This window comes from Canis lupus, chromosome 25, assembly GCF_003254725.2.
Source record: "Canis lupus dingo isolate Sandy chromosome 25, ASM325472v2, whole genome shotgun sequence".
Lineage (NCBI taxonomy): Eukaryota > Metazoa > Chordata > Mammalia > Carnivora > Canidae > Canis > Canis lupus.
The window spans coordinates 44,268,355-44,292,628 of record NC_064267.1 but is presented as its reverse complement, the minus strand read 5'-3'; the positions used below and the strand labels follow the sequence as shown (position 1 = coordinate 44,292,628).

The 24,274-nt window shown below is 59.3% G+C and overlaps 2 protein-coding genes across 5 annotated transcripts; both read right to left on the bottom strand.

The window, feature by feature from the left end:
• Positions 1-4,013: 4,013 nt before the first annotated feature.
• On the bottom strand, positions 4,014-11,558 carry CHRND (cholinergic receptor nicotinic delta subunit). The gene is made up of 12 exons (XM_025463450.2): positions 11,465-11,558; positions 11,040-11,185; positions 10,578-10,622; positions 9,948-10,057; positions 9,686-9,841; positions 9,371-9,480; positions 8,215-8,415; positions 6,875-6,986; positions 6,636-6,750; positions 5,599-5,803; positions 5,389-5,507; positions 4,014-4,509 (listed from the first exon to the last, which is right to left on the bottom strand). The coding sequence occupies exons 1-12, from the start codon at positions 11,514-11,516 to the stop codon at positions 4,327-4,329; spliced, it is 1,554 nt and encodes a 517-aa protein (XP_025319235.1). The 5' UTR covers positions 11,517-11,558; the 3' UTR covers positions 4,014-4,326.
• A 479-nt stretch (positions 11,559-12,037) lies between these two features.
• On the bottom strand, positions 12,038-21,925 carry PRSS56 (serine protease 56). 4 transcript variants are annotated; one of them, XM_049101323.1, is made up of 13 exons: positions 21,574-21,925; positions 20,296-20,468; positions 16,184-16,321; positions 15,793-15,849; positions 15,490-15,679; positions 15,058-15,157; positions 14,812-14,971; positions 14,429-14,571; positions 14,026-14,188; positions 13,458-13,886; positions 13,310-13,372; positions 12,824-12,930; positions 12,038-12,510 (listed from the first exon to the last, which is right to left on the bottom strand). In XM_049101323.1, the coding sequence occupies exons 2-13, from the start codon at positions 20,360-20,362 to the stop codon at positions 12,226-12,228; spliced, it is 1,902 nt and encodes a 633-aa protein (XP_048957280.1). In that variant the 5' UTR covers positions 20,363-20,468; positions 21,574-21,925; the 3' UTR covers positions 12,038-12,225. The 4 variants fall into 4 exon arrangements, with proteins under 4 accessions (XP_048957280.1, XP_048957281.1, XP_048957278.1 ...); XM_049101324.1 differs by lacking the exon at positions 21,574-21,925 and having other exon boundaries at positions 17,368-20,413; XM_049101321.1 differs by lacking the exons at positions 20,296-20,468; positions 21,574-21,925 and adding an exon at positions 16,950-17,343.
• Between the last annotated feature and the right edge of the window lie 2,349 nt (positions 21,926-24,274).

Here is a 24,274-nt window from a genome sequence, read left to right as displayed (position 1 = left end):
AGATCTGTGACTTGGGGCTCTTGGGAACAGAACAACCCCTGGATAGGGGGTCCTTTGTGTGGCCTCCATATTTCTTAAGTTTATCCATAAACTTAGGGAGTCCCTCACATGTGGCAGGCAGCAGGCCAGGCGGGCAGCAAGGGGGACTGCAAGGGAAGCCGGGCTGAGCCTGGGTGGCTCACAGGAGGTCACAGTTCAGTAGGGCAGGCGGACAAGATCAAGGTTGTGACCCCAGAGAGTCAGGTGAGGGGACCCACCTGGGCCAGAAAACATGCTCCATCCAGTTTGTAGTTTGAAGTCAGGGGAAGGGTAGGGCTGAGGCGGGTCTAGGAGCTGAGGGCCCTGCTGCCAGCTGTGGCCATGGGCTCACCTGTCTTTTGTCCTCCACAGCCGCAAGTCGTCCCTCCTGTCTGTCCTCACAAGGACTTTGGGGTCAGGAGGACAGTAGTTGTGGCACCTGCCTTTCCCGGTCATCCTGCTCTGGGCCCCACCCCCAAGCCTTGATCTCACCCCCAAACCTCGATCTTGAGGAGTATGGTGCCCTTTCCCTGGGTTTGTAAAGCCAGCTGCCCCTTTTCCCCAGCCTGCCCCTTGGTGCTCCCCAGAGCAGCACCTCTCCCCCTCTGGAGTCCCTGCCAAGACCACTAATGGCACCTGCTAAATAGCGGACCACCTGTTCACCCTCAACCCCACCGCCCTGGTCAGTGGTGGTCTGGCTGATGCTCCAACATTTCTGACTCTCCTTCCCCTTCTCTACAAGTGTCCAGGAGGGGAAAGGGCGATGGTGGAGATTGACGTCCCTCTGATACGAATTATACCACTTCCCTACGTATGAAGAGATTTCAGCTCCTGTCTTTTCTCCTTCTCTCCTGCTGTGGGAGAAGAGGCGAAGTCTCCTTGGGGTTCTCAGGACGGTGGGTCACCTGAGGAGAGTGGTGCTGCCCTGGAGGGGCTAAAGGGGCAGGTGCGGTGTGTCTGATAGTCCCCCTTTGCCACTTTGTCTTCCAGAGGCTGGAAAAGTGGAGTGCTCATGTCCCAGGCTCCCTTGCAGAGAGGGGTGGCCATGTAAAAACATCTTGACTGGTGGGATGTCCACAGAAGTCAGCTGGAAGGCTTCTGGAGAGAGCCTTTGCTTTCTGATTAAGGGGCTAGAAGTGGCCGCTGCCTCCTTTCCTGCTTTAAACACAGATGTGAACTGCGGATCTGTGGCGGTCAGCTTGCAACCTGGAGCGACAGGCATGAGGACAAAGCCAACATGCTAAGGAGGGAGGGCTGGGCAGAGAGCACAGGGCCTGGGGGGCTAATAGCTTTGTGGGGCAGCTGAGCCAATGGTGCAACCACTGCCTCCTGATCTTATTATGCAACAAAGAGGGAGCCTTATTTGTTTGAACCACGGTTCTTTGGGTTTCTGTTCCTTGCAGCCCAGTGCATCCCTAACAGATTCATCACTGTTTGAAGGAGGGTGAGTAGCCCTGATGGCCTGGGGAGACTGTGTAGGTAGGGGCACTCTGTGGTTCCACAGGAAGCTGGCTCCTTGTGACTGTGACTTCCTGGGGAGAATCTGTGTCACCCAGAGAGGGGACCAGTGCTGACAGCCCCCTGGGGTTGCACTGCTGGAGGAATGGGTGCTGTTGAGGGTCCCGTTGTGACCCTGGGAACCTTGCACGGGGCACTCTTGATCGGGTATGGCATTTTGTGGTTGTCTTCTCTGGAAGGTTCCATGCCACTGCCACTGAGCAGGGCTGGACGCCAGAGGATTCACCTGGCAGTTGCCAACAGTGCCATCGTGTGGCAGAGAGAAGCAAGGACAGTGGCTGAGGGATCTGTTTCAGGGCCTCTGTTGGTGCTTGAGATGGGGACCCTCTCATGGAGGATGATCCTAGGGAAGCCCCAGACTCCTGGCTCATCTGGTAGGTGTAAGTCTGAGCTACTCCTCCTATTTGGAGGGAAAAAAATTAAAGATGTGTACCTCGAATCTGCGCACAGTTCATATTGGAAGTCAGAAGTAATGGGTCGGTTTTGCAGTTAAGAGGTCTGTCTTTTGTTCATTTCCATTGAAAGACCCAAAATCTCACCTTTTGTATACCTGAGCTAACGAGGTCACCAGCTACCTCAGAGGGAAATGGGTTGAGCTGTGAAGATAAGATCTTAACTGTGTGTGTCAAGGAGGAGAATAATTGGGTCCCCTGCGCTTGCTCCCATCTGCCCTCAGACCCCCTGCCAGCCTCAGACATGTGAGACCACAGGCTCATCCCCTGTGACCTAGTCCCACAACTGAGGAATGAGTTAAATAACCATCCCTTGGGGCACCTGGGTGGCTCAGTGGTTGGGCATCTGCCTCTGGCTCAGGTCGTGATCCCAGGGTCCTGGGATGGAGTCCTGCATCAGGCTCCCCGAGGGGAGCCTGCTTCTCCCTCTGTCTCTGCCTCTCTCTCTGTCTCTCAGGAATAAATAAATAAAATCTTTTTTTAAAAAAACCATAACCACCCCTTAAATTTGTAGGACACATGTAAGGACCTTTATGCCTACTAGCAAATTCGATTTTCACAACACCTCACAAATGGGACTTACACACACATTTTGTTGATAAGAAAACTAAACCTAAGACATGAGACAGGCTTGTCCCAGATGGCCCTCTGGTGTAACAAAGCACCCCAAAATTTTGTCTATTAAAGCAGCAAACATATACTATCCCACACAGTTTCTGAGGATCAGGAATCCAGGAGCAGCTTAGCTGGGTGGCTCTGGCCAGGAACTCATGGGGCTGTGCCCAAGATGCTGAGCGGGGTTGTGGTCTCATCTGAAGGCCCCACCGGGGCTGGAGGATCTGCTTCCAAGGTCACTCGTGGGGCTGCAGGCAGAGGGCCTCCGATCCTTGCCAGGTGGGCCTCTCCAGAGGACAGCTCTCCGTGCCAGCTGGCTTCCCCAAAGTGAGAGATCCAGCTGAAAGCAAGAGCAATGGAGCAGGAGCCAGGGGGGTGCCGCACTGTCTTTTAGAGCCTAGTCTCAGAAGTGGCACACCATCACTTCTGCCTCATTCTGTTGGTCACACAGACCAAGCCTGGTGCAGTGAGGGAGGGGGCTGCACAGGGTGTGAATACCAGGGGGTGGGGATCACTGGGGCCATCTTGGAGGTAGGCAACCATGTCTCCCAGCATCTGTAGCCTCAGCCTTTGGCTCTTGGGATGGGATGGTCGGGGGCTCCCTTTGGGATAGAGTTGCCAAATTTAGCAAATAAAAATACAAGGCGCCTGGATGACTCAGTTGGTTGAGCATCTGACTCTTGATTTCAGCTCAGGTCATGATCTCAGGGTTGTGAGTTTGAGCTCCCATTGGGCTCTGTGCTGGGCATGGAGCCTGCTTAAGATCTTTCTCTGCCACCTCCCCCCAGAATGAAACAAAACAGGATACCCAGTTAAGTTGGAATTTTGGATAAACAATGAATAATTTTTCTTAGTAAGAGTATGTCCCAAATATCATATGGAAACCCTACTTTGGGAAGGAGAATAGAAGCCCAAGAGGGGACACTCCTTGGGGAGGGCTGAGTTCTGGAGCTCTAGGATTGTGTGTGTGACCTGAGGTTGACAAGCTGACCTTTAGTCTTTGTGGGTGTTGACCCTGACACTTCCACCCATCCTCAGTTTCCCCGAGGGACCCAGACAGAGTCACCATGGCAGAAAAGGCTGGGGAAGGCCATTTTGCAACCCTGGCGCTCCCACCCCTGCTGGAAGCCTCTTTCCTTAAGAGGCCTAGAGAGGGAGGTATCCCCACATCAGCCCCAGGGGGGACCCTAGAAGCCCAAGGGTGAGGGGTTGTGGAGAGGAGGGTGGCTGGAGGAACAGGAAAGTGAAGACACAGGATCCCACTGCTCTACCCCCACCTCGGGGAGGGGAGGCAAGAGGCCTCTGCCTTTCTGACTCATCACAGAGGGGTCTTAAAAGGCCAGCCTGAGTGGCTCCTCCCTGGTCCCCTGAGCCAGCCCCCTTTTCCCCCCAAATTGTTCAGCCCCTCCCCTCACCAGCCGATGTCCACTCTCAGACCTGCTTGATGGCTCCTGTCTTTAGCTGCAGAGGATCTGCGGTTGAGGAGTGGGGTTTCTCCCTTCCTCTCTTAATCTCAGGAAAGCCCAGCTCTTCCTGCCTCAGCCTTGCAGGATCAGCTGGACTCAAGCCTCAGGGCCAGAAGCTGGCCGCCCCAGGAAGGACTTGTCCTCCCTCAGACACCCCTGTCCACACAACTACCCCCCCACCTGCTCATCCCTTCCAGGCCAGAGGCCCCACCCGCAGCTGTCTGGGAGCTGGGCCAGGGGGGCAGGGCAGGCCTATTCTAGATGAAGCGCTTGTCCTGCTCGTGGTAGGAAAAGGGGTCCCCGGGGAAGGGCTGAGGTGGAGGCTGGTTGTAGGCGCCCTGCAGGAAGATCCAGGCCGTGCCCACCACCATGATGGGTGTCACCACAAATAGGCAGAGTCGGTCCACTGTGCGGGCCACTCGGTTCCAACAGTCCTTCTCCTGGGGGCAGGTGGAGACAGGGACAGTGGAGTGAGGAAGGCCCACACCCCAGGCTGGGCACCCAATGACAGAGGCATGGCCCTAGTGGATCTGTGGGGGTTGCCTCAAGCAGGGCCCAGGCCCCCCCTGAAGCCAGGGTCTCTATCCAGGAGACCGAGAGCGGGACCACAGCCTCCCTCCTCACCCTGCTGCAGGGCTCCAGGGCCTGAGGAAGAGCTGGGGGGCCCGGAGTCTCTCTCAGGGGTCTAAGGAGGGTAAACTGTCCCCCCTCCCTTGTCCCCCCTCCCAGCCTCTCATCTCTGTGCTAGCCCATATGTGAACCTGCAAACAGTTCCCCTTTCTCAAGAGAGAAGTTTTAAAAGTTGTATCACATTGAACAATCACCTAAGGCTGCCTTTTACATGTCTGCTTATGGGGGCGCCTGGGCGGCTCAGTGGGTTCAGCACCTGCCTTTGGCTCAGGTCATGATCTCGGGGTCCTGGGATGGAGCCCCGCGACGGGCTCTCTGCCCAGCCTAGAGTCTGCTGCTCCCTCTCCCCCTTCCTCTGTGCTCTCTCTCTCTCTCAAATAAATAAATAAAATCTTAAAAAGAAAATAAATGTCTGCTTATGTCTGGAGTATCAGACTTGACGTTGAGCAGGGACAGGAAATGATTGACCACTGGGACAGAAGGGCCCCTAAGGGAACTGTAGGCCTGCAGCTATGCCTGGGTGTGCGCCCTGGGCACTGAGCCCTGCCCGAGGGGCTCTGCCTCCTGGGGGGCCCTGGAGTCTGCACCCACAGTGGACTCCATCTAAGTGGGTGTGTGTCTCCGAGGGGAACCCAGCTGCCTTTCGACGGGATACACCCTATGTGCCCGGCGATCCTGTGGCTACACACCTCGTTGTAATCGTTCTGGTCCTTCATGTGGTTGACGATGAAGTTGGCCCCATCCACAGCTGGCTTCAGCTCACTGAAGAGCTCCTGCTGGGCTTGCTCGGAGCCTGCGGGGGGCCGGCCTGCGGACACCGGGCCAGGGGCGGGCATGAGGCCTGCCCCCAGCCCACCTCCCGTGAATGGGCCAAACTCCCAAGCCACCGGGGGACCCACGTGCAGTGGTGGGGCGCCGGGCCAGCCCGTGCCGCTCGGACTGCTTCTCAAACATGAGGTCACTTCGGGACTTGAGCAAGAAGTACTCCTCAGCCTTCGAGATGTAGCCCAGGGAGCTGCTCCTCCGGACGAGAGCCCCTGGGCTGGGCCCATCCTCTGCTGGGCGGGACATGTGTAGGAGTTCCGGCAGGGTCTCCAGGAAGAGCTGCGGCAGGTTGGGGGACACAAGGAGGCTATTTTACAGACATGGGGTCACCTTTACACGTCAAAACTGCTGTGACTAAGTTCCTGGCTCCACAAAGTACTCCTGAGTCTGATGCTGTCACTGATTCCCCCGATCCCCTACTGAGGGACACTTAGTTTGCTTCCAACTCTCCCCTATTGCTCAGCTCACGGCACACAGCAGAACTCATTCTCGGAAAAACAAACAAGTAAGAAAAATCCCCCAAATGCTGAGCGCTCTTCTATACTAATGACCCAACAAGTTGCTAAAGCACCCTCAGCCATCCCAGAACTGCTAGCAGCCCTGCAGTGGCCCAGAGTCAAGGACACCCCCTCCTGGGCACGCCGTCCCCACATTCCTCGCCTTCTTTTTAATTGAGGTATAGCAAACATAACAGTCAAATGAACTGATCTTAAGTGTAGAGCTAGATGAATTTTTACAGATGCATTCAACTGTGTAAACATCCCCCCAGATGAGATCTCAAACACTATCTCGAAGGTCTCCTCGTGCCTCCTCCGGTCACTTCCTACCCACCCCCCGGGGTAACCACAGTCTTGATTTCTATCACTAAAGGCTGGTTTTGCCTGTCCTTGAACTTCATAGAGAGGAAACTGTGCAGCTTCTGCTCATTTGTGCCTGGCTCCTTTCAAGCAGCAGCGCGTTGGGAGGGTCATCCACGTGGTGTGGGCAGCAGCCCGGGGCACTTTTGCCATGCAGGGTGGCACTCCCCCGTGCAAGGATATGCAGGGTCTCTCCCTGCCCTCCTGTAGATGGACAGCTGGACAGTCTCCAGCTTTTGGCCTAGAGCCCTCACCTTCTTGACCCCCTCAGACAGCACGTGGGTGCTGGGTGTGCGAAAGTGGATGTTGAGCACGATGACACAGATCACCACGACCATGGTCACCAGCACCATGCCGAAGAGCAGGAACCTGTAGGCACACGCTCAGCCTGGAGCCCGTGGGGCATGGCGGGGCACAGTGGGGTGTGGCAGGGCAGGGTGGGGCGAGGCAGGGGGAGGTGGGGGAGACGCAGAGTGGCACGGCTGTCACTCACTTGCCGATGAGGGGGATGGCCATGGACGTGGCGGGCAGCCGCTTGGAGATGAGCAGCAGGAAGACGGATTGAGCCAGGAGCACTGAGATGGCCATTGAGGTCTTCTCGCCACCTGGGGGAGGCCAGACTTAGCTGCTACCTCTGGCCTTGGGCCCAGGGGCTCCCCCTGCGCCCCTTGCACCACTGTTCACAAAGCCACAGTGCCCTGATTAACATCATGGGCTATGGAGCCAGAGCACCTGGGTTCAAGTCCTAGCTCTGCCATTTACTGGCTGGGAGACCTTAGGCAATCAGCCTGACCTCTCTGTGCCTCAGTTTTCACAACTGCTAAATGTTGTGAGGACCAAGTGAGAGAGTGAGTGTTAAACGTTCATCACGCTGCCCGGCACGGGGCAAGTGCTCAATGATCACCAGCTGTCACCGTTAGCCAGCTCCCTGCCACTCCACCCTCCAAAAATCACCCCTGTACGGAAAGTTCCAGGGCATCTTCGTAGCATCAATATCTCACCAACTCTTAGTCCTCCCCTCAGAGACCCCGACCTGCATTGCCTGGCTCTTCCCACTCGAGCTCCTGAGCTTGCTGTGCGGGGGTCACTGTGGTCACAGGCCCACAGCCCTGCCCCAGGGCCCTTTCTCTACCTGAAGAGTGCCTCCCCACCCATCTCCAGCTCAAGCACCACCTCCTCCAGGAAAGCTTCCCCCATTTTACTCTCCCTGGGGCGGTGCTCCTAGTCCTCTGGTTTCTACAATCTCTGCCAGCAGCAGAGGTCGGATCACATTTGTCCCCGGGGACTCACTACATCTTGCTTGTAGTAAATATTCTGGAACTATAGTGAAACCAAGTAACATAGGTTACACATGGCCTTCTAGAACCAGGTGAGCATAGATTGCATGCCTCCACACCTGGCTTCCTAGAGATCTTCCTAGACATGCCATCACCCACTCACTGGTTCAAAGTGGAGGGCCTTCTGTGTGCCAGGCCCGTGGTCACACATGGTGACCAGGACAGAGGGACAGTCTAGTGCTTCTCCCTGGGTCCTTGGGAAGCCCCACTGTGAGAAGCAGAAGCAGGATCCCAGAGGGACAGACACCCTCCACCCCCCGTCCCCAGGGCCCTGTCCACCTGGGGATGTAGACAGGGTCACAAAACCCTCCACTTGGCTGGCCACATGTCTCTCATGCCTGGACCCTGGGCAGGGAGCCCCAGGCGTGGCGACCCCCTTGTGGCTCCCAGGAGGAAGTGAGGAGAGGGCTGGGGAAGCCAATGCTCAGATGCCCTCAGGGGAGAGGGAGGGGCTGCCCCAGGTGGCCAAGGAGCTGGGACAGGCTCTGAGGCTCACTGTCAGCCGGCAGGTAGAAGACCAGGTTGATCATGAAGGAGATGAGCACACAGGGCACCAGGATGTTGATGACATAGAAGAGGGGCTTGCGGCGGATGATGAGGTAAAATGTCACATCCTGGTGGCCGGGACTGTCCAGTGGGATGCTGGGGTCCACGTTGATCCTGGCTGGCCGGTGCACTATCTCCCATTCCCCGTTCTCTGAGGGTGGCAGAAGGATGCCTTGGTGTCAGGTCAGGGGGCTGGGGGGGCCTTGGGGCAGGGTGGGGGCCGGATGGAGTGAGCCAGCCCGAGGGGGCACCCAGGGGAGAGCTCAGATTCTGTTTGTGGGTGTCTCCCTGGGGAAATCTGCAAGAGGGAAATTCTCTTCTGGGAGTTTTTTTTTTTTTTTCCTTCTTCTTCTAAAACAGGGGCACGCAGGGGGCACCCAGGGGAGAGCTCAGATTCTGTTTGTGGGTGTCTTTCCCTGGGGAAATCTGCAAGAGGGAAATTCTCTTCTGGGAGTTTTTTTTTTTTTTTTCCTTCTTCTAAAACAGAGAAGCTGAGGCCACATATGGTTCAAATAAGTCTTAGAGATAAGGGGATGCAGTGAGATCAACACCTCCCCCTCCACGCGGCTGTGATGTCACAGCCTTGGGACCAGTGTGACGGAAGTCTCCTCCGATGGACAGGGGCATGTGGGGGGGGCATAGAAGATCTGAGTCCGATCACAGGGGTGGAGGCGTTGGGAGGGGGTGACATACACACTAGGATGCCCGCTAAAGCCCCAACCACACCCCTGGGCTTACTGGGAACAGAAGTCTGACTACCCTTCTCATCGATCAGCTACAACCATCCCCAGAGACCCTGTCCAGACCCGGGAGGATCTCTTGGCCTGGGCAGGGGAAGGGGTGGGGTGCTGGCACCTGTCTCTGCCTTTGGGACACAATCCCCTCCGTATGGACTTCTTTTCCCTTCAACGTGCTAGATTTGTGTCGGTAGGTATGTCCGCGTGTGCTTCTCTTTGGGTGCCCATCTGGGTCTCTCTGCCCGTCTGGGTGCCTGTAGGCCCATGTTCCAGGTGTGTGTGCGCACGCGTGCATCAGGACGGGAGTGTGTCTGAGCCCCCCCCCCCCCCCCCCACGCCTCGCCCATCCGCAGAGGCTCCTGCCGACACCTGTGAAGCCCTCAGGGTCGATGATGATCCACTCCACCGGATAGAAGCGGCCCTCTTCTTCCTCCTGCTTCAGACTCAGGGTGATCTCCTTGGCTGTGTACTTGAGGGAACTGGGGAGGGCAGTGGGTAGAGGGGGGTCATCAGTGCTGGGCTGCGGCCACCGAGGGGGGGCAGGGGGGAAGGCTAGCCGAGGAGGTCCGTGGTCAGGCGGGTGCAGGGAAGCTCTAAACAGGACAGAGCAGGGGCCTCTCTGCACCTCCCCCAGCCCCTGGTGGTGGGCCCTGGAGTGCGGGGTGGCTGGACAAGTGGGTGCACCTGAACTTGAGGGAGCAGTTCTGCCAGTCAAAGGGGAAGTAGGTGACAGAGATGGGGCAGGAGGAGCAGAAGATGGCAGGCGGAAGCCAGTACACGTAGCCCGAGGGGTAGATGAGCACGTTGCAGGAGTAGGAAATCTGGAAGGAGCCGTCATTGCTGAGGGACAAGGACAAGGGCCACGGTGAATGCCGGCCAGCTTGGAACCGGTAGGGGTGGGGGAGGCAGAGTGGGGAGGGGATGCCAGGGAGGCCTGCGGCTCAACTTGTTCTCTAGCACAATCTCTGGGAGCCACAGCATGTCAGGCGGCAGGCGCAGGACACTGATGTTTCCAAAGTCTTTAGCGTTCCACTGCAGCCGGCTGTCTGTCCAGCCCTGGAAGCCCAAAAGGTGTGTCAGCAGTGGGCTCCGCCGTTGCCCAAGCCCCCCACCCTCCTCACGTCCCTGGGGAAAGACTGGAAAGGGTCTGGGAGCTGTGACAAAGAGGCTTAGGGAGCTGAGTCCAGAGATAGGACTCAGGTCTGTCATGCACAGTTGTGTAGAATGTACACTGCACAACAAAGGGAGCCTATTTCCACTGTGGACATAGAAAATGTACGTCTGTCTTATGAACTGCTGACAGGTGGCAGAAGAGTGTCTTTTAATAAAATCAGGATATTGTGATAACTTTCCCATACATGAAGAATCCCAATCTACCAGAAGTCTCTATCTGAGCTAGTGGCCGTACAAGGTGATGGGAAGGGCAGCTGGGCCTGCGGTAGGAGCCAGCTCCTCCTGGAGGACAGGCTGATCCCCTCCCGGAGATGCCCAAGCAAAAGGGAGCATAGGGGAGCCTGGGCCCTGCACCCTTACCCACCCCCCTCCCCGCCCCCAGCCCTGAGTGGGGTATTCTTACGTGCTCAATCCACACGTTAGTGGTCAGGGTCTCTTCTACTTCTTTCTGTAATCACACAAGACACCTGTCCCCCAGGGCCCACATGGTTCTTTCACCTGCGCACATTCACCAGGCACCTATGCCTGGCTGCCACCCAGGGGAAACCATGGCAGTTGGCCTGACTCCTGCAGCAAGCACTCACAGTCAGGAAGGGGTGGGCAGACCAAGGAGCAGTGTGTCATGGGTCCGATGCGGGGCACCCCCCAGAACTGAGGCTGGAGGGGAAGAGGCATCAGCCCAAGACCTGTGGGCGGCATTGAGCGTGCAGAGCGCTGGAGCATGCTTCCCTGGGAGAGGAGCTACCATAGGCCAGGCTGGCACCCAGGTCCCTCCACGTCCGTCCCAGTCCGGGAGACAGTCAGGCCTGCAGGAGGCTGTCCCTGGCCTCCTGCCCCCCAGCCCAGCCACCGAGGGGCCTCTCACCAGGGAGATGAGGTTGGAGAGCGTCAGGGCCAGGGAGACCTCCACACTCTCTTCCTTGTGCGCCACAGGCCGGAGCTCCTTGTTGTAACCTTTCTCTTCAAACAGGTAGCGGATGAGTCTCTCCTCCTCGTTCAGACCCCAGCTGCCTGGGGAGGGGTAGGGATAGGGACGAGGTGCTGGGAGTGGGGGCCAGGAAGGGAGCTGCCCTGAAATCCTGCTGGGCCACCGGGCTGGGCTCCGCTGGGGGATCCAACCACTCCCCAGGAAGGGGGCTTGGTGGTCAGCCCCTCCAGGGGGAAATGGCAGTGGGGGTGGGGAGTTGGGCCTGATGTGCCAGGGAGGAGGTTAAGGAGGGAACCATGCAGTGGGAGCCCTGGATGAGAGTCCTGAGGGACCCTTCAGGGCAGGGTGATGTCCACTCTTACCACACACGACCAGTATAGCCAGCAGCCCCAACGTTAACACGGGCCCCTCCATCCTGTCCCTCTGACTGGGTCTTGTGGCTTCTGCCCCTCCAGTCTACAGGGCTGGGGAATGTGGGTGGGTAGGAGAAGGGACAGGTGCAGGGTGGGGGGGGGGTGCAAAGGGAGGAGGCATCCGGAAACGCAATCTGACACCTCTGGGCATGGCTGTGGGATATAAATCCTAAGGCAGGTGGTGATGAGGGGGTGGGGACAGGGACTGGCTGCCAGGCAGGAGCCCAAGGACAGGAGGCAAAGATCCCAGGCTGGAACTCCCCACAGCTAGCGGCAGGGGTGGGGGCTGGGTAGAGCACTGGACACTGGGGGCAGCACTGGTCAGCCAGGGATAGGGGAGTGGCGACAGGTCAGCTGTTGCTGTTTCTTGGGGGGAAACAAGAACGTGGAAATGGGGACTTAGCAGCCTCTCTCCAGTGTCTTTGTGACCTCTGCCAACTGCTGTTGGAGGCTGGGCCCTGCTTGGCCCTGTCCAATGCCCCCCCCCCCCCACCCGGTTCTCATCCCAAGAAAGCTCCAGAGTTATTGCTGTAGATCATAAATAATGTTTATTAAAGCAGCTGTGATTTTCTGATGGCACATCCGGGAAGACACATGGGCCCTGGTCCCCCACCCCACACACCCAGCCCACTGTGGCCGTGACACTTTGTCATCACAGGAGCCTCCCAGAGTGGTAGGTCCCCACCAGGGGTTGGGGGCCCAGACGTGGCTCATGGCCCCCTGGCTGGAGAAATCTGAGGACTGAGTGAGTGATGCCCCTTGGTCCCCAGCCCCTGTCTCTGCCTTGCTCCCATCTGGGATCCCTCTGCCTCCGCCAGGGCGGCCAAGCGGAAGGCCTGCAAGGCTTGTACCAGCAACCGGGGGAGGCTGCGGGCCATCGTGGCTGGCTCCAGGCCTACCAGGCCACCAAAGACCACATGCTGGCCCCCCAAGCCTGCCCGTACCCATGCTCGGAAGAGGCCAGTCAGTGTCTTGGAGCCCAGATCGGCCAGGACCTGCAGAAGGAGGAGGGAGCTCAGGGTCCCACAACCCTGCTCTTGGGCCCCCTACTCCCAAAGCCTGCACACTTCCTGCTCACTTGGATATCCCCCACACATGCCCTTCCACTCACACCCCCTCCCAGACCTTCCTATCCAGCCAGCACCTCCTCTTACATACAACTGCTCTCCCCACCCCTTGCCTCCAAGACACCCCAAGTGGCTGGAGGTCCTGCCTCCTGCTGTGGAGGGTGCCCGTTCTGTCCCCTACCCATCAGGGCTGACCCAGGTCAGCCTCCGGAGGCCACTGTGAGTGAATATGGGAACCTACCTCCTGAAAGTCCATGGCCAAGTGCTCTGATGGAACCTGTAGGATCCAGGCATGGGTGCCCTGAAGGGTGGTCAACTTCTGTCGCAGGCCTTCCAGCCCAGGGCAGCCTGCGGGAAGGAGAGAGGCCCTGGGAATAGCCAAAAACGGATACCAGCAAGGATCTGGGCGTGGGATGCCCACCAGGACCTCGAGATGGCCTCCCAGTGGGCAGATTTCTCCTCATGTGACAGATGGGAAACTGAGGATCAGAGAGGTTAAGTGGCAACCCAAAGCAGATGGCCTCTGTGGACACTGAGGGGGGCCCAGAGCCACAAGTCCCCCCAAAGAGTCACCCTGCCTACTGCGTGGCGGGGGCGGGGGGTCAGGTGGGGAGAGCCAGCGGGCCTGGTGGCCCCAAGAATCCCCCCAGGCAGGGCCTCGCCAGCCCTTGGTCGGCCTCCCCCCACCACACCCCGCCCCGCAAAGGCCGGCAGGGGGCGTCCTCACCGTTCGCTTCCTCGCGCTGCTCCGGCCTCCGCTTCGGGAACCGAGCGCCGGCAGCCCGCGATCCTGGGGAGACGCAGGGTTAGGGGGTGGCCTGCGCCGCGCAGCTGGCGGGGCGGGGCGCGGGGGCCGGAATGTGACGGCGGGGTACCTGGGTGCAGCCGCTGCTCGCGGGCGGGGTGCCTGGGAGGCTCCAGGAGCGCCAGGGCGGGGCGCGCCAGGAAGGGGGCCAGGCGCCGCATCCCCGGGCTCGGGCCGAGCAGCTCCTGAGCGCCCCGCAGCAGGCCCAGCAGGGTGTGCGCCAGCGAGCGCAGCTCTGCGGGCGGGACAAGGTCCGAGCGACGGTCAGGCGCGGGCCAGGCCCTCCCCGTCCCCCCGGCCCAGCCCTGGGGACCGGACTGACCGCATCGCCTCCGGCGCTGCAGGCACTGCTGCTGCGCCAGCCGCGCACAGGCGGCCGCGGGCCCGGGGCACAGGCGCGCGTAGAAGGCGCAGGGCGCGGCGGCGTCGGCCAGCGGCTCCCCCGGCGGGTCCCAGGCCAGCAGCTCCCTGCAGCTGGGCTCCCGGCTGGAGGGGGGTGCTGCGGCGGGGGGGGGGCGGTCAACTCAGTCCCGGCTTTGGGCCGTAGCCCCCGCAGCCTCCCCCGCAGGGAGACCAGCTTTCCCGGCGGCGGGGATGAAGATACTCCCGGGAGAGGTGAATGGGAACGGGGTGCTCACCGCTCATCTGCTCCTGGAGCCAGTCTCTGAACACGGCCACACGAGTGTAGACCCCGGGCTTCCCTGGCTCTCCGCATCCGTCCCCCCAGGAGGTGACTCCGTACAGGACCTCCCTGGGCTGGGGGCCAGGCTCAGAACAGGTCAGGGGGCCTCCGGAGTCACCCTGCGGGGACCCGAGCCAAAGGGGAGGTACTACATTGACCTGCCCCTCTCATATGCCCCTGACCCTTGGCAGGGTAAGGCAGCTCCGGGCTCTCTGGAGTTATTACTTTTGTACCCATTTTAGCAATGGGGACACAGATGCTCAGACAAGTTGAGTGACAGCCTGACTGTGGAAGGAAAGAAGCTGTCCTGTCCCTGGGGGCAGCCCACCCAGCATCCTGCGACCAGTCAGGGCTCATACCTGGCATGAGTCGATGCCCCCGGCCAGGTAGCCGGCACAGAGCATGCTGCTGGGGTGCAGCTCGGGCCCCAGCGCCCTTTTGCAGGTGTCAGCGCTGAGCAGGGGCACTCGCGCCTCCCTCACCGCCTCGGCCTCAGGCCCGTCTACAGGGAAGCGGTGGAGGGGGCTCAGGCCCACAGGGCAGGGGCCTAACTTCCAGGGTCCCTCCCTCCCCCTCCCCCTCCTCGATTCCTCCCCCTTTGCAAGATCAGGAAGCATTTTGCGAAGGCAGTTGGAGGTGGGTGGGATTCCCTACACCCCGCTTTCCTGAACTCCATCACCCCCGCCACCCCCCCCCCAATTCTTCCCACTCACGCTCACCCAGGCCCGGGCCTGCCCCATACCTTCGAAGAGGGCCCCCCAGCCCGCGATGGCGCAAGCCGTGCCGGCTGGGGGCTCCCGGGGACCCTGGGGCAGGCACACGGGGCGCACCGCCCCCGCCCGGCTCACCGGCGTCCACAGCTGCACCAGGGCCAGGTCGTTGTGGAAGGTCCGCGGGTCGAACTGCGGAGTGGGTGGCGGCGCAATGTCAGCGAAGCGTGGGGTAGGGGCGCTGTTCCCACCTCAGAGCCTGGGGTCTCCCGTCTCACCTTGGGGTGGGGCAAGATGCGGTTCACCGGCACCTCCTCCGCTTGCTCCCCCCGGGGGCCCTCGGCCAGCGTCACCGTCCACAGAAGCTCGTTCGGGGCGCTGCGGGGCGAGCGGCAGGTGATGCGCAGGACCGGGGTGCCCCTGCCCTCCGCCCACCGGCACCTCCCGCCTGCCGGGCTCTTCCTCCGCCGTGGCTCGCGGGCCAGGGAGGGGGCCGGGGAGGGGCGGCGGTCCCCAGGCGGCCCCCACGAGCCCCAGCCCCCTTTCCGCGCCCCGGCTGGGCGCCTCGAGCCGGGAGCCGGGGAGGGCGGTGGCCGCCGCCAGGAGGCAGCAGAGACCAGCCCTCGCGCGGGGCGCCCGCCCGGCGACCCCGGAAGAGTCGGAGGGCGCGCGGGGACGTGGGCTGGCCGCGGGGGGGGGGGGGCACGTACCCCGCGAAGCAGTGCGCCGCGGTGAGCACCCAGGACGCCGCCACCAGGACGCCGCCGCACAGAGGCTGCCCCCCGAGGTGCAGCCGCACCAGCCAGGGCCAGGCCCCGGGGGGCGCAGCGCTACCCCCCACAATGCGGCCGTGGGCACGGGTCACGTTGACAGTGCTCGGGCGCCTCTCGCCGCACGGCCCTGGAAAGGTGGCATCGGCGTCACAAGGGACAAGTCCTGGCCGCCTTCACCATCGAGGCCCCTACGGGTTCGCCCTGCCCCCGCCCTGCCCCCTCGTGCCCTTTCAGCCTCACCTGGCTCTGCTGGATCTTGGAGGAGGGGAGCCTGAGGCCTAGAACGCCAGGGTCCTGCTGAGACATAGACCTTTGAGCCTCCCACCCTTCCTGCACCCAGGCAGAGCCGGGCCACCTCCCTGCCCTGGGGCTCCCCTCTGTGACTCCACCCGGAGCAGTCAGGGTCTAGTCAGCAGCCATAAACTTCTCACTATTCAGCTAACGAGCCCAGACTCTTCCTGCCCTCCTGCCTTTGCAAATGCTGTGCCCTATGCCTGGAGTGCCCTTCCCACTCGGAGAGACCTTCATCAGCCCGGTGGCAGCCCCACCTACTTTCTGTCCCCAAGTCAAATGTGAAGGGAAGGGATGGGGTGGGCAGGCGATCCGGCCACGGAAGTCCCTGCGAGCTCACCGGGGCATGGGATGGTGTGGTTGGCACAACCTCTGCACTCGTGCAGTCTGTGCTGGATCTCCATTGCCACTCGATTCACTGCCCACTGGGCGCTCCTCTGGGCAGCCTGCAATGCTTTCGTGCCCTGGGCTGACAGAGCTGCTGGGACACGGGGCACAAGTCATGTGTGGTTGGGGAAGAGTCTCAGGCTCCAGCCCCCAGGCCTGCCTTGGGAGAAGCAGGTGGGGGCCCGGGAGCACCAGGGCAGAATGGGGAGGAGAGGGAGCCCCGGGACCCAAGGGCCCAGCACTCAGAGCAGATGGTCCCAGATTCTCAACCCAAGAGCTCTCTGTAATTCAGCTGAGCTGGGCTGGAATCTTTGAAAAGGGACTTTCCTTAAAAACCTTGAAGGAAAACAGCACCCCAAAGGTCGAGACAGCACAAAACTCAGGATTTTCGACAAAATTATTGTGGTCAAGCCGCCCACCTTTGGGCCCAGATAGCCAAGGAGATGCCACCCTGAACCCTTCCTCCTGCTGAACCCGGAATCTTCCCCAAAGCACACCCTTTGGTGGTACTTGCCAGGTCCCCTTCTCTCCGCACACTTGTCCTCCCCGTTTCTCTCCCACCTGTGCCTCAGTTCCTGGCCCCTTCTCCCGGCAGGGTGGGCAGAAGGGACCAAAGGGCCCAACGAGTGGGAGCTGGCCAGGTCACACTCCCTGCCCTGGACCCATTTCCTCTGTGTTCCTCCCACCTCGGCCGCCCCCTCAGACCAGCCCAGGCTCACCTTGCAGGGTGCTGGGGGGTAGGCGCATATACAGGGGGTGCCCATAGGCAGACCATGGGTCTGGGAGGGGCAGCAGCAGCAGCAGCAGCAGCACGGGAAGCAGCATGATGACTGGGAGCCGGGGCGACCCTGGCCCTTTTCCCCCTTGGGGTCCACCCTGCAGGTGCTAATCCTTTGGTGGCTGCCTCCCACTGCCTTTCTGCCCCTGGGCACTGGATTCTTGTCCCTCAAATCATCTGACTGTTCCCGCCCTTCAAAATCACCCACCTTCCTCAGTTGGTCCCTCACCTGGCCCTTAACTCCCCGGAGCCCACAGGGGAATGGGGCTTGGGGGGCTATATAGAGGACAGACTGGGGGGGTACTCGGGAGGGGGGCCAGGGTTGGGGGAGGGATCGGGGTAGTGGGCTCGACCCTCACCTTTGAAGTTTCATAGTCCCGGCTCTGAGGCCCCCCTTCTGTCAAAGGAGCCCTTGTTTCTGCGGCTCCATCAAAGGGGCCTGGACAGGCCAGAAGAGCTGACGGTTGGGCTGGGGGCCAGGCAGAGGGGGGCCAGTGGGTAGGGGTTGGCCCTGTCTCCAGGGCTCAGATGGGGGGGGGATTCCCATCTGCCTCTATTCCCTGAGGAGTTTATGGCTATGCTGGGGGCAGATACTCCTGGAGGGAGGAGGGCAGGGGGTGTCTGAGGGTCCTTGGCAGCCCCACCCCCCGAGGAGGTGCCCGAGCTCCCGGCCCCTCTGCCCCTAATTGCTTGGCAGCGTCTCTCCCCCATGTAGCCATTTCTAAAGATGATCAAAGCGCCCTAATTAGCGCCGTAATTGCCGCACTGGGGGTAGTGGGGTGGGAAGAGGCAAAGGCAGGCCCCGAGAGGAAGGCGGACATGAAAGGCCCCACCAGTGGCCCAGTTTGGGTCGGACAGGCCCCAGCAGCTTCTGACGCTCTCCCAGACCCCCTGCCCCTATGCAGAGCTCGCTCGGCCTGTCCAGCATTGTTCTCAGTTGCTATGACCCTGATCTGGCAGGAGGGAATCTTCTGGAATTTCATGGGAAGGGCCCCAAATGAGCAGCTCTCCTGGGAGCTCCCACCTGGGGCAGAGAGGAGGTGCCCTTCTGCCCCACAGAATGTCCTGGGACAAAAAAAAAAGAGAGAGAGAGAGAGAGCGAGGATCTTGGCACCCCAATTCATGTTGGTGACCCAGGGTGGCTTTGGCAGGCCTGGTGCCTTCCCAGAGCAGATCCTGTCAGGACATTCCTCTCCCCCCACCCCAACATATTGTCCTTTCTTTTCCAGCCCTTGCTCCTTCTGTGCAGATGGTCAAGCCTCTGATGGGAGCCTGCCCCCCTTCATAAGACAGAGCCCCAGACCTGCAGAGAGAGCCTGGGTCTCAGGGGTGATGGGTGAGACTTGGGGAGCAGGGTGGGGTCAGTCAGATCCAGCAGCTTCTCCGGCCTCTTCCTTCTATGCCACTGGGCAGCAGAGAATGTGCACGACCTCTTTGTCCTCGCTGAGACTCTCTTCCCCTGTGATCACCGAGATGTCATCATCATTTTGGTTCTCCCTTCCCTCTCTGGGCCCTGGCCACAAAGAAGCTTGTGGAACTCTTCCAACTCCATTGGAGGTTGCCACCCATCCGGTGGTGTGCTGGGAGTCAGATCATACTGGCTCCTGAGAGCTGAAGATTGGCATCTCTTCCCAGGTCTGCCCTGGGTGACTTCACATGGGGAGCTTGAAACCAGCCACAGTGGGAGCATACACCACGGGAATCAGCACGCGCTGTAAATCAGAGCCCCCCTGCCTTCCGCGCCTGCCCCAAGAGCCAGCTCAACATTACGCAGCCCACCAGTGTATATGCCTCCCTTCCCCTGCCTCGTTGCCACCGCACCTCACGAAGACAGTACCTCTGGTTCAGGAGTGCATGAGATGGTGTCTGACTGTGGGTTATTGTGAGTGAATATTGTAAAGCTGGAAGTCACCCATTTGCATCTGAATATCCCTCTAGAAAGGATGTATATCTAGATAGGGTTTATCTTTTTTTTATCCATGATCTCAAATTTTTGGCAGAGAGGGTGTTAATACGGCCTGTACTTGAGGTATAAACAGAAGTTTGAAAAAGCTTCCCAAGGGAATTACCTGTGGTTCCAAGAAAGAGCCAGCGGGGTAGGGGGCCCAGAAAGCAGAGAAGGTGGGTGGAGAGCCTCACAAGCGTCTGGGCGACAGGCCGATGCTTCGGGCCATGGGTGGGGGGGGGCTGGCATCCAAACTAGAGGGATTAAGCCTGGAGTGTGCCCCACAAACCAGAGGCCTTGGGGAATTCCTCAAGGAGGAGCACACTGCTTGCATGTTGGGCACCTCAGTCCCTTGGCCAAGTGAGGCCGTTGGGAGGCAAAGCCAGGCGGGCCAGGCCAGAGCCTTCAAGGCATGCCGTGGGAGGAATAGAAAGACCTAGAGCTGCTGGTCTGCTTACTGCCCCTCCTGCCCCAGCTCTCCTCAGGGTGAGAACCCTCCTGCTGCCAAAGAAAACAAGGGGCCTCACAGCATGGATTGTGAGTCATTCCTCCCCAATCCCGGCCCCCTTTCCTCTGCCACTTCCTGTGACCAGGGCCAGCCTGGGCTCTCTCCGCTCCCGCACCTGCACCCCAGCACCCCAAGTGCCGTCAGCTTCATCCACTTCCTCAGGCCACCTCTTGAGAACCCGGCCTAAATCCATGTTGCATGCAACTATTTTGTGTATGATTAGTGATTGGTCCTCTTGCTCCTCAGTGGTCTCTCCCACTGGAATGGCGGCCCACCCCGCCACTCCTCCTCCTCCCTTCTGGCAGCTTCTTCGGAGCAGTCGCTTCTCTGTGGCAGGCTGTCTGGTGGGGTCTGGCCGGTTCCGAGGGGCTCAGCATCCACAGGCTGGTTGAGTGGCCATCCCCCCAGACCTCCTTCCCACTGCAGGGCTCACTGCTGGCCCCTCAGACCCACATCCTCCCCACAGGCCCTTGCCCACATGCAGAGGAAAAACGTCTGAGGCTGGGGAGGTGGCATGGGTCGGTGAGAGCCGTGGGGCTGTCACGGGGCTGGGGGAGAGAGCCTCTTCCCTCATTTCTGGAGCAGAGCTGGAAGGAGGAACAGGGTCCCCAGAGGGATGAAGGAATCCCTTACCCAGGAATCAGGGGAGCTGGCAGGAGGGAGAGGCTGGCATTTCAGCGTCCCATTGGGGTTCAGCTTAGCAAGAGGACTCACTGAGCTGCTGGGGGACTCCCGGCGGAACAGCGGGGTGGGGGCTGCTGAGTGAGGAGAGGCTGATACCCCCACCCTGAGGTTCCCGGGCCCTCAGAATTTACAGAAGGTAATGTCACCTACACCCGCAGGCCGGAGAGTTGACCCCCGAGTGTGGATGAATCTGTGGCTTCAGGCTTCTGGGGACCATGTTGCAGCATTAGGTGCAAAGCGCGGTGCGACGCGGTGCTGCCAGCAGTACACTTCCGTGACATCCCTGTCGGCAGGCAGGACTGGCTCCGGAATTTGCATGGGTCCTGGTGCAAAATGAAAACAGGGCCCCTTGTTCAACAATGATCAAGAATGTCAAGACCACATTAAGCCAAATGTGGGGTTTTGCTGAGCACGGGGCCCTGTGCCCAGGGGAGTGCCCCAAGTGACTCCATTGGCGGGCAACTTAGACCCCTGTGGTACTGCTCACAGAAAAGGTGTTGTGGGGGCACCCGGGGGGCTCAGTCAGTTAAGCATCTGCCTTCAGCTCAGGTCACCATCTCAGGTCATGATTTTAGGGTCCCGGGATCGAGCCCCATGTCAGATTCCCTGCTCAGTGGGGAATCTGCTTCTCCCTCTGTCTCTGTCCTGCCCCCCCATTTGTGCTTCTCTCTCTGTCTCAAATAAATAAATAAAATCTTAAAAAAAAAAGAAAAGGTGCTGTGGTTTTGGGGCTCCCCGGCCCACGCACATCAGGAGCTGGTGCCCCTTTCTCTCTCCCTACACAGCAGTGCAGAACTGAGGGTGAGGGGAGCCCCCCCGCACAGCCTCCCACCCCCATAGAGCTTCTGAAGCTCCACCTGAGCACAGGGAGGTGACAAAAGTTTTGCATCAAGCAAGAAACTAAGAAACCAGAGTTTCACTGGGCAATGCCCAGAAAGAGATTTTTAAAAAAATTTATTTGTTTGACAGCACGAGAGAACTAGCTCACAAGCAGGGGGAGGGGCTGAGGGAGAGGGAGAAGCAGGCTCCCTGCTCAGCTCCCTCCCTATGTGGGACCTGATCCCAGGACCTGGGGATCATGACCTGAGCTGAAGGCAGAGGCTTAACTGACTGAGCCACCCTGGCGTCCTGAAAGAGAAGATTCTAACCTGGCAGGTGGAGAAGGCTCAGAATCTCCAGTAGGAAAGCTGCCTCTGCCCAGCACAGCCAAGGCAGAGCCTGGAAAATGAAATCACTTCAAGTCTATTTCCCCAGGAGTCGAGACTCCCCGATAATCTGGTTAGAGCCATCTGCGTTGTGAGCTTGGTTACTTGTCTCTGTGCTGCCAGGGAGCAGGGCTTTGTGTTCGTATGTTGGTGTCCCCATTACCCAGAACGGAGCCTGACACCCTATATTTGCTAAACAGCTGAGGAAATGAAGGATCAGTACCGGCCCCTCTTCCGGCTCCAGAGCTGAAGTCTCTGCCTCTTGCAAGTCAACCTCAATCTGTCCAGAGCAGTCCTGGGGTCTCCTGCTCCCCTGCCCCGTGCAGGGGCTGGGGCCGGGTCCGCTGCCCCTTCCTCCTCACACCCATGTCCTGGCTGTGCAGTGCTGCTCTTCTCCCTGGAGTGTGGGTGTGAGAGGTGACATCTTCTGGGTGTCTGATCATGGTCGGTGATCTTGGGGACCAGCAGAGCTGGGGTCTTCCCTCTTCTGCCCTTCCTGTGTCCTTTCCTCTTTGCTGCTCTGTTTTGGGGGGTGGGAGGAGCAGTGTGACTGTCCGGGGTGAAGGAGGGATCCCAAAGGGACAGGAGGGACTTTTAGTGGCATCCACAGCCCCTGGTTTCTCCACCCCACCCCCACTCCCCATGGTCACAGGTCCCCCACACTGACCCCTCCTGCAAGTTCAGGCAAAGCCTCAGCCCCAATCTCCCACTTCAAAAAGAGGGAGGGAAAGAACCTTGGACCTTTTTGTTGATATTTCTGGAAAGTTTCAGCAGGTTCATGTCAGGAGGCTCCAGCCCCGCAGCCTCCCCACTGGCACAGAGCCTTCTTTTGTGTTCTGAGGAGGATGGTGGGAGGATCCTGGGCCTCTGGAAATGGGAAGGAGAGACTCTGGCACTAGGTCTGTACACTTGTCTTCTGGGGAGGACCTTCCTCCTCCTCCCTCTTTAGGACCCTCCTGCCACGGTGTGCTCACCCCTCCCTCCATCCCAAACCACACTGATGTCCTGGGCCCTGCCAGGGCCGCGGGAGGGAGACTCAGCCAACAACTGAGCAGGCCGCCTTTTGGGGGCAGTGCCTCTGGACAGGGTAGTGGGACCCACAACTATGCCAGCTCCACGGACCAAAAATGGCCTGTGAAGCACAAAAGTGGCCACAAACCAGCATCCCAGGCATATTGAGGAATAAGGGTCTTCTCAGGACGGGAGGCAGCTCAGGCAATGATTCAGCGCTCAGGCCTGGGGTTCTGATTGCTTGCCTGAGTGACCTTGGGTGAATCACTTCCTGTTATGGGTTGAATTGTGTCCCCAAAAGACATGCTGATGTCCTAATCCCCAGTAGCTCAGAATGTGATCTTATTTGGAAAAAGAGTTGTTGCAGATGCAATTCAAGTTGAGGTCACATTGGAGTATGTCGACCTCGCAGAAGAGAAGAGACATCTGGGGAGAGAGTGCGGTGTGACAGTGGGAGCACAGACTGGGCTCATGCAGCTTCCAGCTAAGGACTGCTGGTGACACTCGACACCGGAAACCCGGAGTAAGAGAAAGGCATGAGGGGCGCCTGGTGGTTATGCGTCTGCCTTGGGCTCAGGTCATGATCTCAGGGTCCTGGGATTGAGCCCTGAGTCAGGCTCCCTACCTGCCCCTCCCACCTGGTGCTTTTGCTCGCTCTCTTTCAAATAAATAAATAAATAAATAAATAAATAAATAAATAAATAAAATCTTTAAAAAGAAAGAAAGGCATGGAACCAATCTTCTCACAGACTTTGCGAGAGCGTGACCCTGCCAACACCTTGATTTTGGATGTCTAGCCTCCAGAACTGTGAGAGAACACATTTCTGCTGTTTTAAGCCAGTCTGCGGTGATCTGTGACGGCAGCCCCAGGAAACGAGCACACTTCACCCTCTCTCAACCTCAGGTTCTCAATCTGTGAAATGGGATACCAACAGCCACCTGGCAGGGAGAATTAAGGAACACCCACCCGTTGGTGTCCCGCAGAGGGCTGGCAGGGGTTGTCATCATGCTCTAGATCAGCGCTGGGCGACCCCATGGGAATTGATAGGATGTTATTTCCCTACGAGGATGAGGTGAGGGCAGCAGCAAGGGCCGGATCCAGAGCGGCAGCAGGGGAGCCCAGAGAACAAGGGAGACGAGGGTGCAGGGCAGCAGTGTGGGTGGGGCTCCCCAGGCTGTGCGTGGCCTGCTGCTCTGAGGGCGTCTTCATAGGGGGCTCCTTCCTCTTGGATTGCCAGGCCGCTTCAGCTCTTCAGCTTTGCTTTCTGCTGTGACCTTCTTCCTCCCTCTGGGCTGAACTTGACTTTAAGAGGGAGAAGCCTGGGGAGAAGGGTGTTGGGGGGGCTGCCCCCCCGCAGGCTGAATGGGTCTCTGAGAATGGGGAGGGTAGTCCTGGAGCCTTGCATCTAGGACTCTCTGAAGTTGGTGAGACCCCTGGCCTCAGGGTTCACTTTTCACCCAATATTCTGGGCAGGAGCCACAGAGCAGGGCTGCATCCAGTCCACCCATTTTCAGAATCAACGTCTCATTCCCATCCCACAGTCTTCCCAGTCTCCATCCCTTCCCACCAGACTTTCCTGTCAGCCTCTTCTGAAGTGCTTGGGAGAGGGAGGGGGTCATCCACACCAGTCCCCCTAACCCCGGCCAGGCCAGTCCAACCTTCTCCAGTGGGGACACCCCCCTACCTTAGCTGCTGGGATCCTTGGTTGGGGGGCGGGCTCTGCTTTTCTGCTTTAATCAGAGACCCTCAACTTCATTTCTTTTCATTTAGTGAGAAAAATCAGTTCAAAGGAATTTTGCTAAAACTTCCAGGAAAGCAGAAACAGAAAATACACGAAAGCACAAGTCCACCTGAGTTTCTATAGCATGCAGTCCTGTTCTACGACTCGCGGGGTGGGCAGCTCATCTCTCAG

Coding starts and splice junctions, on each gene's coding strand:
- PRSS56 (XM_049101321.1), bottom strand. CDS start 17,055: ATGCTGCTTCCCGTGCTGCTGCTGCTGCTGCTGCTGCCCCTCCCAGAC. Junction 15,158..15,489: donor GCGGCGCACTGCTTCGCGGG/GTACGTGCCCCC, acceptor CTCGCCCCGCAG/CGCCCCGAACGAGCTTCTGT. Junction 13,373..13,457: donor CGAGCAGCGGCTGCACCCAG/GTACCCCGCCGT, acceptor GCGTCTCCCCAG/GATCGCGGGCTGCCGGCGCT.
- CHRND (XM_025463450.2), bottom strand. CDS start 11,516: ATGGAGGGGCCCGTGTTAACGTTGGGGCTGCTGGCTATACTGGTCGTG. Junction 11,186..11,464: donor GGCTATACTGGTCGTGTGTG/GTAAGAGTGGAC, acceptor ACCCCTCCCCAG/GCAGCTGGGGTCTGAACGAG. Junction 10,058..10,577: donor CTAACGTGTGGATTGAGCAC/GTAAGAATACCC, acceptor TTGGGCTTCCAG/GGCTGGACAGACAGCCGGCT.